Raw genomic sequence first — 15,319 nt, 5'->3', positions numbered from 1 at the left:
GGTGTAAGAGACGGTACATACTCTGTTCAATCATACGGGTCAGTGGGCGCGCTGGCTCGCGGTCCCAATGGTCATTTGATTGACCAGCCTCCTGCATCCCCCTCGCCCGCTGGAGCCTCGGCTGGAACCTCTCCCCCCCCTCGGCGCAGCCAGCACAGCCCGCTGATGAATTGGATCAGATGCGCGGTGCGGCGGCGTGCCAACCGTCACGGATATCCGATGGAGCCGCCGATAGGACGCGATAACGGCTATCGATATATCCAGTTAAATTCTTTCAAAAATTTGGGGGTATTCTTTTTTTGGCGCGTCGTTGCGTCGTAATGCTGAGTAACAAGTTTGAGGGATTTCCTCTGCTAGTGATGCCCTGAAAGGAGATGGAGGGGTAGGGCCACGACGGGGAGGGGGGAAACGGGAAGGGAAGGGGAGCGCGGGGGGAGTGGAGGGTGTCATCCCTGAGAGGGCTTGATCTGGCTCGTTGTCACATGTCGTCCCCGACGGGCTGGGCGACCATTGCAAGCTGTTTTGAATTATGTCTCAAATTGAAAATGCACCCCGTCTAGTTCACCCCTCTCTCTACCCGCCGCGCATCCCCCACCGCGCCTTTGCACGCGTTGCGCAGCCGTTAGAGCAGGCCGAGCTGGTGACCCGCCGCCGTGCCGTGGGGCACAAGTTCTTTGGTGCCGCCCGCACAGTCGGCGAGCTCAAAGGCGACCTGATAACTGAAACTGATAAATAGGAGATAGAGGTACACGGGGGTCATTACGTGGCCTTTTTTCCTGGAATTTCTATACTAGTGCCTCTTTACTTTTCTGCACGTTGCACATACACTGCACACTCAGCGGTGGACTTGTTTGTATTTAGCACGCATCTGGAAGATTGCGTTTCAAGTGGACTGCTAGAAACAGTGGAATTATTTACTGATCGAAGTAAATTCATTTACGTTGTGGTCCAAGATCTTTGTCGTATTATGAACGAAAAATATTCTTCGTACCTTATGATGTAGAGTGCACTGGAAAACAAAGGAAGGACCGTGAAGGCACTAAAGATTGAAGTGTCCAGTGAGTTTCTAGTGTAGTCTGCTCATTTGTCATCTGTAAACACAGCCCACGACATAGTTATAGTTTTAACTAGAACTTTTCTTTGGTTTCGCAGAGGATTAGGGCACGGTATTTTCTCAAAAAAGAGACAGATTTTATTCTACCAAACCGTCGACTCTGCCAACTGAGATTTGCAGGGTATCGCAAATATCTCTCGCACTCTGTCTCTCTTGTGTGTGTTTAGTTGTCGCCCGTCTGTCGCTCCCCTCTGCCATTGTATCTTTTTTCGTCCCGCCCCCCGCTGCCTGTCCGGCTCCTCGCGCTGTGTCGGTTTTGCAGCAGTGTATAATATGTAGGGAGGCGATATGGGGATAATAGAGAGATTAGCACCCCGTGCCGTCGCGGCCTGCAATCTGTCAGCGATGATGCCTACCCTGCTCGAAAAATGTTGGACCGGGAAAACGAGAAAAGGAAAAAAACACTCACCAAAAAACGAGTACATAGGTGGTCTTGTGCTACTACTACATTCTGTATGGTGACATGAAAGTGATTTCAAGTTTGGAAATTCATGGAAAAATGAAGAGTAGTCGTTGTCCAGAGGGTGGTGAAACGCCTTTGGAGCTGCGTTGAAGTTTCCCTTCACTCTTTGTCTGCGGCTAATGAGCCGCCGTGTCACCTTTATCGTAGATCGTGACGCTCGGCCGCGCGGTGCGCGCAGTGGCTGTAGTGGCCGTAGACTGGTCGTAGTGCCCCACAGCCCTGCTAGCTCGTGATAATTTTTGACGACTGGCCAGCTTCTTTTTCCTTATTTATTTTTTTCTCTTTACTTCTTCCTCCTCTTCGTCTCGCGCGCGGGGCGTTTCTACTATTTATTTCTCATCTGAAGGAAATTATCATTCCGTCTGAAATTGCTCACTCGGTTCGTTTGGGGCTCACTTGGGGGCCTCATTTGAATGCCTGTGGCTGCCGCTCGGCCGCGGCTCGGCTGCTGGTGATCTCTCCCGAACAGGTGAGAGACAGCGACAGCAGCAGCAGGAGCAGCACGGCCAAGCGGAGGGCCCCTGCCAAAGTTTTGGGCTCCAAACACAATTCAAAGTGTAAGTTGGTATACCTGCGCCTTTTCAAAAACGTGCGATGCACTGGCGCGCGGTGCAGAGGCGGCCGTTCTGCACGCTTACTGCCTCTGGTCAAACTCTTTATATTTTGTTTCTTCTCTTCTGCGCACGGCATATGCCTCTTACCTTTTTTTTTTTTTGCCAGAGTGCGCACGGAGGAGCTTGTTTACGCCCGGGGTGGGGGGGGGGGGGTGGGAGGGGGGCAGACGGGACAAAGATGCCGAGAATAAAATGCGGAATGTAATGTTAAATTTGCTAAATGTTGTAATACCGGTACGCGCGCGCTGCTACCGGTCGCTAATACCGTGATATAAGCGGGTACTATATCGCCCCGCCGCCGCCTCGGCCCGAGCCGGCCCCGGCCGCGGCCCCGGCCCCGCCAGACATGTTTTGCATTCCCTAATGCGCGCTCTGTTCTGAAAGGGCCGATTCGTTGTGCGTCTTGCGCCTCCTCCCCGGACTTCCCCCGCGGCGTCTTCTTGTCGCCTCTCGCGCGCCGTGCGCCGCCGACACCCCCTTCCTTGTGGGTAGTTAATAACGCGCCACTGGTCTTGAGCGGCGGCTCTCGGCGGCGGCGGCTGAGGGCTTGGGGTGACTAATGGCGATACCCGCGGGGCCGCAGGAAAACTTTGCCCTCAACTGTTTTTTGAAAAGTTAGATTTTCTCGTCCGAAATGTATGTTTTGTGGTTTTCTTTTTGGTGGGTACGCGCGGTTAGGCCGGTCCGTCGTGACGGACAGGGCGGGACGAGCTGGTCGGGGGCGGCATCAGCAGCAGCAACTTCACTGGTTTTTTTTTTTCGACACTTTGGGTGCCCCGCTGTGCTCGGAACGAGTATCCAAGTGTATCTCAATTATACACTTGCCCCGCTGCGCTGTGCCCCGTGCGGTGTTGCGCGAAGCAAGGCCCCGCTTGTCCGTCTCTGGGGATGTGACGCGTAGATCAATGTATCTTTGCGGTTTCCTGAAATATCTAACCATACAATTGGGTGTGTAGGGTTGAAGCCCTGGGAAGTTTCCGGAAAATTTCAGGATAATTTCCGAGAAAAATGTAAAATTTGTGTAGAAAATTCAAAATTTCCCAGGCTTTGGAAGTTTTCCGCTGTTTTTAAGAAATTTCGGGATTTTTTTTAAGGTAATTTCCAACTCTATAGGTGTGTGTGTATGCGAGAGAGCGCGTGTGCGTATGTGAGAGTGTTGTGAGTGAGTGCGCGGGCGTATCGAATGCGGAGTCGTGCGTGCCCGAGTAGAAAGACCTTGGTGTCTTACATGTGGATCACGAGCGTAATAAGTCTGTCTTTGTCAGTCTATCGGGCTGTGTGTACTCGCCCCCTTCCTGGACTGAACATTCTGTGATCTGGAGGGCCGATATGGTTTCGGTAGCTCAGAGTGGGCGGATCTGAATCTCGGAGAACATACGAAGGCTAATCGTTGTTTTTTCTTTGTCATTGTTTCAGGTGTGGTTCAAGAACCGGCGGGCCAAGTGCAGACAGCAACTGCAGCAGCAGCAACAGCAGCAGCAATCGCTCAATAGCGTGTCGAGCACGAACGGCAACAGCAGCAGTAGCAACAGCAAGACCTCGGCCAGCGCGCGCGTCAGCAGCACGAGCAGCAACACCACCAGCAACGCGGGCAGCAACAGCACCAGTGGGAGCACGGGCACCAGCAACACCGTGAGCACGACCAGCAGCCACAACAACAACAACAACACCACGGCGGCCAACAACAACAACCCTCTGAGCTGCTCGCCCGCCGTCAAGCTCAAGCTGCAGTCGCAGCTCATCAAGACCTCACCTCCGCCGGGGCTGACCGCGGGCCTGGGCGACGCGGTGAGCATCAAGAAGGAGCTGTCCCCCACCAGCCAGTACATCCTGCCGCACCGGGCGCCCCTGGGGCCCTCCACGCCCCTCGGCGGCTCCAACTCGGCCAGCTCGGCCATGACCACCCCCAGCCCGCCCCTCACCCCGGGCTCGTACCAGCAGCAGCAGCCCCAGCACCACCAGCAGCAACAGCAGCAGGACTTTAGCTACAATGCCTTCTGCTGGGGTTCGTCGGCGGCCTCCTCCGGCGGCTACGGCAGCCACCAAAACTACGGCCCTTACTATGGTAACATGGACTACTTTGGCAGCAATTCCCAGTACAGCCAGCACCACCAGATGAGCGGCAGCCACCACATGCACCACCCGGGCTACCACCAGATGGGCTACTCCGAGATGGGCCACCACGCCATGAACCAGGGCTACCACGGGTCGTCGCCGACCGCGCCTCGGCTGCCGGCCGACTGCAGCCTGGAGTACACGGACACCAAGTACCAGATGGTGTAGTGCCACATGCGCACGCTCGGCTTGCGGTTCTTTTAGCCCGAGCTTGCGTGTCGGCTAGTGTGAGAGTGGACTCGACGAGTTTTGAATGAAACGAATTCTGTGATATCACGACGATGTGACCGTGACCCTATCATTTTGCCAGCACTGCCCCATTAAGCGTGACGATGTTTTAATTCTGTTTAAGTTATTATTTTAATTTTGTAAATCATGATTTGTATACGGCAATATTTGCTTTTTTTAGGACATTTGGGCAATATTATGACATATCATTGCCGTTGGTTTTTCACACAGATCTGACATGGTCAGTTCGTGTGGAACCTCTTTGCACAAAATCATGTACCCCGCTATGATTTAAGGACGTGTTATGCTTCTATTGCGAGAAAGAAAATAGTCATTTCTCAACTAAGTCCCGAAGCTTTGTGATTTCAGTAATAGGTTTTCTATTGAGCACCAACATATCAACGGAATTGGTTGCGATGGGCTAGACGCAATAAACTCAATGTTATGCAGATTATTTTGAAATCGTGTTGTGTGATTTTATTAAAGATTAAATTGGCCGAAACGGCAGATCTTATGTCAAATTAAGTTAAAATATAATTTTGTTTTCTTTTCAAATGAATTTTCACTGTGTATCTGATAGTTTTACAAAATGAATGGCTGCAATAAGTGTTCATTATTTGTGTACATATGTATTACAGAATTATACATAGCCCTTAATAGATTCAGTCTTTGATTAAAAAGAGTAAATACAAACTGCACGACGGAGGCTTTGGTGCAGAGTCGCGGGTCTGTGCCTTTGATTTTATTAAAGGGAAGGCTTTTCCTGTTCTCTTTTATATAGTGGCCTAAATGTATTGCATATCCCTATCGGCCTTGTTTTTCTTTCTTTGCAAATCACGTGACTGTTCAAGGGTGATTGGCAAGCCTAATGAAAGCTTTTTCGTTTTACTTTTACAGCCATATGCAAGGGTGTCTCCTGACATTGCATAGTGTCTGAGTTGACCTAACCATTGTTAAAATCTTTTAAATTCTGCTTAGATAACACCCTTTGTTCAATTGGGAAAAAATGCTTGGTTGCCAATCACAAAATGTTAAATTTAATCTTTCTGGTCTTTACAATTTAATAATATACGAAGAATTTGGCTGATTGGATGCAATCCACCCAAAATTGATTGATGTGATGCAACGTTTGCTTTTTATTTTTGCTGTGCCAAACATGATTGATGCTAAATGGCCTTAAATGACATTGTAAATTTTATAAACTTTTAACGTTTTGGACAATAAGCTGTTAATTCTGTATTTATTTTTGGACATTTCCAACCATCTATGGTTACTAACGACTTTTGTACCATAGCCTACTTCACATCAGTTGCAGAGAATTTACTATACCAACAAATAAAGTGTGTAATATGAAGTTGAACTTTGCTGCTCTCCGTTATTTCCCTCTAACCAAGACCACTTTGGGGAAATAGTTCCAGTTCCGATCAGAAAGAGCGAGCGAAATGGTCCCGAGACAAAAGGTTGAACTGTTGCATATCGAGTAACGATGTAAAGGCCCTCTTTCATTGAGGCGCCCACCTCTTTAGAGGCCCGTCGTCGCAGAATGTCAATACGTCACCAATAACACAACTCTGCATCGGCGTTGCTTGCTCGGGTGGGTGGGTGTTGATTACGGATCCGTGTTTCCGTTCGGAGAGGAACGAAACCAATCGGGAATGTATCCAAACGCTTCCGCCCGGAAGCAGACGGGGGCTCGACAACCCCGTGAGCTTACAGGGGGTGGGGGTGGAGGGGGCCCGCCGCGCCGCTTCCGTGTGGAGGAGCTCCTCCCGGCCGCCCTGGGCCTCCCCGCGCCTCGGACGCGCTCCTCGGAGAAACCTTACGCGGTGCACGCGACGCCCCGAGCGAGGCGCATAGAGTGCTGCACGGGGTGCGCAACACAGAAAATGAAATGGAGAAAACAATGAAACAAAATATGAAGCTCAACATTTTGAAAACATGGTATGTTTGGGAGTAGCGTAAAAGGGGTATAACGACATGAGCCCGGATCACTTGAGCCCCAACTGGCACCTGATACGAGCCCGATATTTGAAGGGTTGAACGCGTTTTGGGGTCCATACTTCTTGGCGTGCCCATAGCGGGCATTGGTTGGGCTAAAGGGAGCATGGGCTCAGACGCAGGTTGGGCTCATGACCTTACACCCCGTAAGGAAATCACCAAGTCCGAAAACAAAAGAAATACGCACGATGTCATTAATTTTTTACTTGCAGAGTGTACGGAGGACACACGCTGGACCTGCGGTGCCGTGCGGGGGAATGCCCTGCGTGATTCTCACGGCGGGTGGGGGAGCGGAAGGGGAGGGTCGCGAGGCACGCAGCGCCAGCGCGGTGCACGCGCCGGGTATCGTGTGTGCGGAAGGCTTCAGGTTACCGACCAGCCCCGCGCTACCCCCGTGCACCCTCCTCCCTCTCCTCCCCACGGAGGCCCCCTTCCCTAATTGCCCCTTTATAGCTCATTTTGCGTGTGGTGGCGGCACTGCGTGGCACCGTTATCGCCAAGTGGACAGGCGGCACGCCCCCGCGCGCACGCGCCGCACCGCCGGAGCGCCACGCGGCGGGGAGGGGCGGGGCGGGGCGCGGCGACCAGACGGGGAAATAATTGAGTGGTTTTTGCCCATCGACCCCGCCAGCCTCCTGGTCCAGCACTCTCCGGGTTCATCTTTCTCTCGAATCGGATCCGAAAAGCGTGGCGTCCCTATCTACTTGTCTGCCTGCCTGCCTCTCTTTACAGTGCCACTCGATTGCGCGGCGTCTTTCTCGCCGTGTCACTCTGTCCCTCTCACGCACACTCTTTCTCTATCGCTCTCCCTATGTGCACTTTCTGCTTGTGTCCGTCTTGCGCTCCTTTCGATTTTTCCTGCCAAGCAGCCCTCCTGCTCGTATGGAGACTAAGGTATACTAGAGCGCTAGAAACCTCAGCGTGACCTGGCGCGGTGCCAGTCGCACATACCAGCGCGGCAGCTGTCCGTCTGTCTCCCCTGAGCAACACAACGCCGCGCGCGTGGCGAGCCATCGTGGGGCTTCCCTGGCGCCCTTCGTGCAGCGCAGAGACGGACCGAGTTGCGCATTTGTCATACTAGCGTTTGGGGGGGGGGGAGGGAGTGTCCGAGGCAAGGCACATATAGCAGTGTAAGGGGAAGGGGGAGAGGGATAGAGAGAAAGGGTGCGCCCCTCGTCCGGACAGAGGGTTGCCCCCCCCCCCCTGGTCCCCCCGGTTGGGGTAAGGACCCCAGTGCCGGGGGCCCCAAGAGGGGCGCCTGGTCTTATCAGGTTCGGGGCCACGCCCCCGCCGCCCCCGCCGCCCCCGCCTCTCCTGGCCGCTGCTGCCGGGCGGTGGCCGATAAGGCCGCCATCATGTTGGCCCGGTGGGGTGCAGCAGCCGAGGGAGAGTCTTGGACTTGGGAGCACCCTGGCCTTGGTATGGTGGACAGAGGCGCCGGGACTTTGTCAGGAAATGGACCAAAAGTTGCAATAAAAAGAACGAAATGGTTCTTCTTCTTGTATATACTAGTTATGTCTTTTATGACAGTTAGCTGACAAAACCATTTTTGTCATAGTTCGTTTACATATTTTGTCATTGCCCATTTTATTGGTCACCGATTTTTATGTTTATTTTCAATCAAATTTAGTTTTCTTAGCATTGCTATGCTAGTTCTGTATATTAGATTGGCAGTAATCTGTTTCACAAAATTTTTGTACCCGATACTAAGCCCTGGCGCATTCTATAGTACAGTGTATACCTTTCGTTATAGTTTGAACAGCTAATTACGGTGATATGGTTATTATTATTATTATGACCTGTTATTAACATTTATATTTTGCTCGATGTGCGATAATAATGAGGGTCTGCATGGCTGCTGGCCGCTCTGCTGGCGCGCTGGCGCAGGTGGGCGGCGCGACGGCGGCAGTGATTCCACCTGTCGGGGATTATCCCTCTATCGGCTGCAACAACAACCCAATTAGCGCGTGCCGTTTTGATTCATTCGAAATGGTTCGCTCTCCACGCCCCCCCCCCCTCTTTCGTTCAGGCGGGCAAGCGTCCTTCTGTAGCTCTCTTCGATTCCGTCGAGTTTGCCCTCGCTTGCATCGAGATGGAGATATAATATCGGAGAGACGGACTCACGGAGCGAGTTTTTCTTTCTTTCTACAGGCCTCCAATTGTTTCAGTTTTCATCCTTCGCTTTCGAGATAGGAGTCGCGGTGTCAGACTGACAGGGTCGTGTGTGTGTGCGTGCGTGTGTGTGTGTGGCCGCCTTCCGCCTGTGAGTACGGAAAGGGGAGGGGGGCGGCCTTGGCTCCGTGCGATATGGTTTGCTGAATAATTTACGTCATCTCATGTTACAGCTCCGGGAAATAGATTGTGTCCACGCAAGAGTTCGCCACCACCCACCGCCCACCACCACCCACACCACGCCCGCGAGAAGGAGAGAGAGAGAGAGAAAGAGAGAGAGAGAGAGAGAGAGAGAGAGAGAGAGAGAGAGAGAGAGGGCGCTGCGTAAGTGTGGAGGACATGCACATTCCAGCGATGGTCACAAAACAAAATATATGGTCTGGACAAAATATAATTAAGAATATTTATTTTCCATTTCTTATTTGCAACTTTTCCCCCCCAACACTCGACCTGCTGGGCGTTTAACCCTAAAAGCGAGCTTATCTCTCTTTTCTTCCTCTGTTAGTCACCGAAGGGGACTACTGTGTGGGTGCTGGCGCTTTTAATTTTTTACATGTTTTTGCGTTATTTTAAAATATTTCCTCGTTTTTTTTTTGTTTTTTTTTCGTGTGTTGTTTTTTTTTCGTGTGTTGTTTTTTTGCCAGTGGTGGTCCCTGGTCCCTCGTGATCGTTTGCGCTGTTTCGGCTGCTGCTGGTGCGTATACCTCTCTAGCCTTATCTGATTGTGCGCCCGCCCCATTAGGTGATGGTCCTGGCGGGCGGGGCGGGGTGGGGCGGGGCCAGGTGGGCGGGGAAGGGAAGGGAAGGGGTAAACCGGTGGCGCTCGCGGCCGTGTGCGGGCCTGAAGGCGCAGGGTAGATGGCTAATCGGCATTGCGCGCACGAGGGTGGTTTTGCGCTAATGAAGCCGGCCCACTCTGCGCATCAAGAAAAATACGTCCATCTACGCGGCTAAAAAGGGTATGACAAGATTTTGTCGTTTCGTCTTTCAGCTAATTTTACTCTAGGTTTTTGCAAGCAGTGTGCCTCCGTTTTGTAGCTTGTTGTTCTCTGATTATTGAAATAGCGAGGCCTTCGCGCGGACGTTGTTGGCGTCGTACCGGGAGCGAGAAAGAGGAGGGAAAGTAGTGGGGAGGACTGGAGGACTGGGGCGACCTTCCCGTCAGAGACGGTTGGGATGCCGATAGCCCCATAATTCTAGGTTTTTATGGCTCTAATGTCTCATATGCGTGTCTACGTGATGAAGATTGGAAGAAAGGGCAAAGCGCTGCGTTAGAATAAATTGCCGTTCTCTGTCGGGGGATGGCACGCCCGTTTTTGCTCTTCAATTTTCTTTGTTTTATTTTGCATCAAATTTTGATGTGACGTGGATGTCAGAAACGGAAGGCCAGGGCCTCGTTTGCTGTCTCGCCCCCCATCTTTTGCCCGAGAGATCATACCGTTCTGCTCCTCTGTGCACATCATGATGAGAGGGACCCTGGCTGACAGATGGACAGAGATAGCGTAGAGATGGACAGAGATAAGACAGAGCGAGGTAAGTGGAAGAGGGTGGAGCGCCGCCACGTGCTCAGGTTAGGGGTGCGGTAACCTGCCGATTATAGTACACGCCCAGTAAAGTACCCCAGGTTTTTGTTTTCATGGCTGCAGATTTATTGGGTAAGATGGTGGTAAAATCGTATCTGGGCCATAAAAGTCCTTACCATTCTAGAGTACAACTGTATTAAGTGTATTTAAATTGCATGTAAGCAGAAAGTTAATGTTAATTTCACCTTTTTGTTCAGATTTAATAGCTTTCACCAATTCTACTGTTTTTATAATTTTCTTCTTAAAAAAACTGCGATTGCGAGTAACAATTTGGCGCACAGAGGCAGGCGTGCCGCGCCCGCGCCCCTCCCCATTTCTTCCCCTTTATCTCTAATACCCTGGTCGTCTCCTCCCCTCCGCAGGGGCCGCAGGGGCCGTGGGGGCGGCCAGAGGGGCGGGAAGACAGTTAATCAAGCAGAGAAATGAAGACTTCTCCAGTTAGTTGGTTAGTTTCGCAAAGCTCTGCGGGGGAGTCAGGCCTGGCGGAGTGGGCGCGGGGGAACGGTCTGTTCCATGGTCTGTTCTGTGTGCCCGCGCTGCTGCCGAGGTCACCTCATTTGCCCGAGTTTGTTTCCTCTGTTTCTCGGCCAAAAAGGAAAAACGTCCAGCGATGGCGAGGGGGTGGCTAATGAAGAAGTACTCTTGAGTGACATGCCTAATTTTAAGGGCCGATTCGGAGTCGCAGTGGCCTCTTAATTAATCGTTTATTGCAAGAGCTGGCGCATTTTCTGTGAAAAATAGTCTAGGACCGTGGAAGGAAATGAAGGTTTGATAAGCTTCTATGAATCGCATTTTGTAGGAGTTGCTCCAGACAGGAAAATAACGAGTATTTTCTGAAATTTGTAAGGGCGGCAGAGTGTCGTTGATCTGGATTAGGACCCCATTTCCGTGAACAATTTCTCATACTCGCTTCCGCCGTTGTCGAGTTCATTTCCTTTCCATTTCACATAACGTCGAAGCCGCACCGGAACCTCGACCCGGAGATCCTCCCGGAGACTGTAACCCCGCGCCACCTCCGACCTCCGGAACCGCCCGGAAAAAGATTTTAAAGGGGTCGCTATCGCCCCTTTGAAAGGCATCCGGAAACTGTAACTCTTCCCAAAATGACACGGTTTTCATTTGATTATGGGTCAAGTTCTTTAGATGCCGCCGTTTTTTTCCTTCCACGCTACCGTCATCTCTATATCCACATAAAAGACACGCTGCCCCGCTCCCCTCCCGACTGATAGGGCTGCTCCTTTCAGGCCCCTTCACGCAGATTGCGAATTCGCTATAGAAATGCGTCGGAGGCTGCCGGCACCTAAAGGGGGAAGGGGTCCGACTTTTTCGTCGTCTTTTGGGGCGGTAGGAAAGTTTTTAGTCAGCAGGAAGCATTTTTACTTATTTGAAGGTCAAGGTGATGTCAGAAAATTGATGTCAAAACAACTATTCTCTTAAAAAATAATTAGTAAAAAAATCAACACATCTAGTGCTGATTGACATTTAACGAATTCATTTCTTAATGTGTATGATTTAGACAATCACGGAGATGGATTATACCTGGAGGGCAGACGAGCCAGCTGGCAAGGTGTTCCCCCCTATCTCATCACACAGATTGCAGAACAGAATATCCCCAAAGGGAACCCCTCTTGGGCTTGATTTCTAATTAAATGTGTTTTGGAGTAACTAACTAGTAACCCAAAGGGTGTACAACATGCGACACACCGAAACATGTCTCGTTTTCTGTAAATACCTTTTGGCTGTGGATGTCCGTCGATCTGTTACTATACCCATTGATAAAAGGAAGGACCAGTCTGTCCTTTTCTACCCTGTGCGATGCCGCAGGGAGAGTGAGAGAGACGGGTGTGGGTGAATGGAATGGAGCTCCCCCTCGCGTCGTACGCCGCCCCCTAGCGGAGCTAAAGGAACCGAAAGGACCCAAAGGAAGCTGTATTTTATCAACGGAGTTATGAGTAGCCTTTATGGGGTCACCTGGTTCGTCCGGGTTGGGCTACCGGGCACCCGTTCGGCTCCCAAGAACACTATTAGACTCAAAATCGTGTTCGTACCGTGCTATGCAGTTCAACCCTAATCAAACCAAAGTGAAACCCCGCGTTATTGCACTTTTCAATGTTTTGGACCGTCCTCGCTTTCTCGCCACCAGCCCACGCGAGCCGGACAGGTGGACACAAGGTAGCTATGTTACTCATTTCCGAATGCCCAGTACCACGTACCGCGCAGCCACCGCAGCAGCGGCGAGGAGCCAAAGGATACGTTGAACGTGACCCCGGCCCTCTCCCTCTCCCTCTCTCCGTCTCTCCTCCTCTCGCTCTGTGACACCCGGGAGTCCTCTCCTCGTTTCTCATAAATCGGTTAGCCGCATTCCATAACCCCACATCAGGCTGTCCAGCTCGGGCGCGGGGCGGGGCCGCCTCCGAAGCGCGGCGGGGGTCTCGCCCCTCTCGGACACAGCCCCACAGTAGTCCAATCTGGAATGTCAGGTAAGCTCCCTGACCGCACCGAGCATGCCATAGCGCGCCAATTAAATGCGTAAAGCCGCGGATGGTTGTGGATGCGAGAGGGAACAAACTCTTCGGCGTTTAACGCGTATGCACCCTAAAACAAAATACCCACTGACCAATGATCCGTTTGACACCCCGAGCCCGATTTATCCCTCATCAGCAATAAAGTAAGTATTCTATGGTAACGCTGAGAAGAAGAATGCCTGGAAGAAGAAAACGGAAGCTGAAATGCTACAAGGTGCACTGATAAACGAAGTGTTCAAGCACTCTTGTAAGCTGTGCAACCGCAAGTTGAATATTTGCAATAATTAAATGTCTACTCCGTGGTTCTACGTACATATCCTGCGCTAACTGGGCAAAAGAACATGGATGCTGCGTGTTTAAACCACCTGAAAACATTTTTTACCGAACTCAATGCAACCTCAAATACTTCGTTCTTGACCTGAGTGGTAGAGTTTCTCATCAAGCGTCTTTGAGTGGCGTGAGCGCAGCAGGATCGATTTCCCATATTTTCCATCGGCGACTTCCGGCTCATTTGTTTTTTGAGTTCGAGTCCGAGATGGCGACGAACGGAATGGTCTTCAGCTTCAACGGGGCGGTATGTATTTCAAGTGACACCTTTAACTTTTAAAATGACGCATTATGGAGTATAACGACCAAAACTTGTCCGTACATCGGCTGATGATCGTGTCATCATTGCTCGAGCAGAGCGGCGTGGACCTTGGGGCCTTAGTTGAGGTTATGGCCGACAGGGAATATATCACGAGCCAAAATAAACAGCCCAGGCTGGGCGCTCGGGCGGAGAGGAAAGCGGGGAAGGGTGGCGGAGAACGTCGGCGTTCACTAAACGATTAAATCAGGCTCAGGAGGACACTGGCCGGCATTTGACTACGATAGCCGCACGCCAGGCGCACACTCGTGTCCGCTTCGCGTCCAACGTGGCCTCATTGTGTTGGGCTGCAGCACGAGCGACCAGAGCGGCTCCTCCGTGATCGCGAGGACCGCCGGAGACCGTCAGGCACCGTGTCGCGGGCCGTCGGGCCCCTGCCCAGCAGAGGGACCCCGGTGTGGACGTCCCTGCGCCGGCCCAGCCGGCCGCGCGGCGGTGCGGTGACGCAAGGCCGCGTCCGAGATCGCCGACCAATCCCACAACGTTTTCGGACGCACCGTGTTTGATAAATGACTACTGAACGGGTAGCGGCGGCAGACGATGCCGCCGAATTCGCGTCGTTCGATTGTCGGTAGAACGAAAGTGGGAGGGGAAGAGAAGAGGAAGGTTTGAGTCGGTTTGAGTTTTAAGCATACTCTGCTGAAGCAAGCAGTCTCGGGAAACGCGTTGTACGACGTTGCAGATAAACTTCATTCTTTTGCTTAAAAATTGCAAGTTTTGAGAGTCGCTGCATGTGCAGCACCGGGTGAGTCACCTGGGACGCGCAGGTCTCCGGACCGCCGCCGGTTTTGATGTGTCGCTTCTTTTCAGCTGCGGGTCTCAAACCGCATCCCGACTTGTCAACTCGCCTGATAAGTGATGTGAATATTCAAAGGAAACCACTCGGCGCGGGCCGTTTTCGGTTGCCGATGGAGAGTGGAAAAGTGGGGTGGAGGGAGGGGAGGGGAAGGGGGTCAGAGCGGGAAACGAGACTTCGTACAAGGAGCCGACTGGCTACCGGGCTACGGGCGGTAGTAAAAGCCTTCTGGAGAAGGAGGTTTACAAGTAAATTACAACAAATATCCCTCGAGAGCAAGTCTGCCCGAGTCGCCCCCAGCATCGCCCGTGTTTGCGAAGTTGTAAGGAGGAAAAAGGGAAGTTTCATCTTGCGATGGAATGAGTAATCACACATCATCTCTCTCAATGTGTGTGTGCGTGTGTGTGTGTGTGTGTGTGTGTGTGTGTGCCTGACGAGCAGGAGGATGCCGTGGGGAAGGACGCTTCCCGTGTCCTCCGCACACACAAGCACTAGTTTTGTCATTCGGACACCCGCGATTCCATCACAAACGCAGGAAGCGCGGAAGACTACAATATTTGAGAGTAAATATTGACGAACGTTCCGGCGGCGGCGTGGTTGTGGGCGGTGGCGTAGCCCGGGGGCAGCAGAGAGAGAGAGAGAGAGAGAGAGAGAGAGAGAGAGAGAGAGAGAGAGAGAGAGGGGGGGGGGACAGAAAACTATGAATGGGCCGGTGGACCCCGAAGTCGCCCTGCCGTCTGGTAGTAACCTCTGTCCCGCCCCCTCTCCTCCACCGCCCTTCCCCCCGTCCTTTAAAAAGGAATTAAATCAAGAGGAACATTAAAATGGAAACGTAGCATGAGAATGGCTTTATTGTTACAGATGGATATTTGATAGAAAGTTTTCAAGGGTTTCCTCCTAGAGGTCTCCTGGTGTGCACATGCCACAAGGATGGCGAGGCTAGAAGCGCGTTGACTTCTCTATACTTCCTTGCCCCTTATTCTGGAATTTTTGTTGCAGTCCATAGTGGGCGGAGGGGGGGAAATAAAGTTAGTTTTATGCGCAGGCACGGACACTAAGGGCCGG

At 51.9% G+C, this 15,319-nt stretch overlaps 1 protein-coding gene across 2 annotated transcripts in view; it reads left to right on the top strand.

Moving 5' to 3' along the window:
- The window catches only part of LOC113213511 (homeotic protein ocelliless-like), a 29,646-nt gene extending 23,752 nt beyond the window's left edge, over nucleotides 1-5,894 (top strand). For both annotated transcript variants that reach the window (XM_026432602.2, XM_026432603.2), the window contains exon 4: nucleotides 3,608-5,894. In XM_026432602.2, the coding sequence (XP_026288387.1) occupies nucleotides 3,608-4,474 (867 nt within the window). In that variant the 3' untranslated portion in view covers nucleotides 4,475-5,894. The remainder of the gene's footprint in view (nucleotides 1-3,607) is intronic.
- Nucleotides 5,895-15,319: the final 9,425 nt, after the last annotated feature.

This window comes from Frankliniella occidentalis, unplaced genomic scaffold (assembly GCF_000697945.3).
Source record: "Frankliniella occidentalis isolate FOCC.00 unplaced genomic scaffold, Focc_3.1 Scaffold2, whole genome shotgun sequence".
Classification (NCBI taxonomy): Eukaryota; Metazoa; Arthropoda; class Insecta; order Thysanoptera; family Thripidae; genus Frankliniella; species Frankliniella occidentalis.
This window is presented reverse-complemented; position numbering and strand designations above follow the sequence as displayed.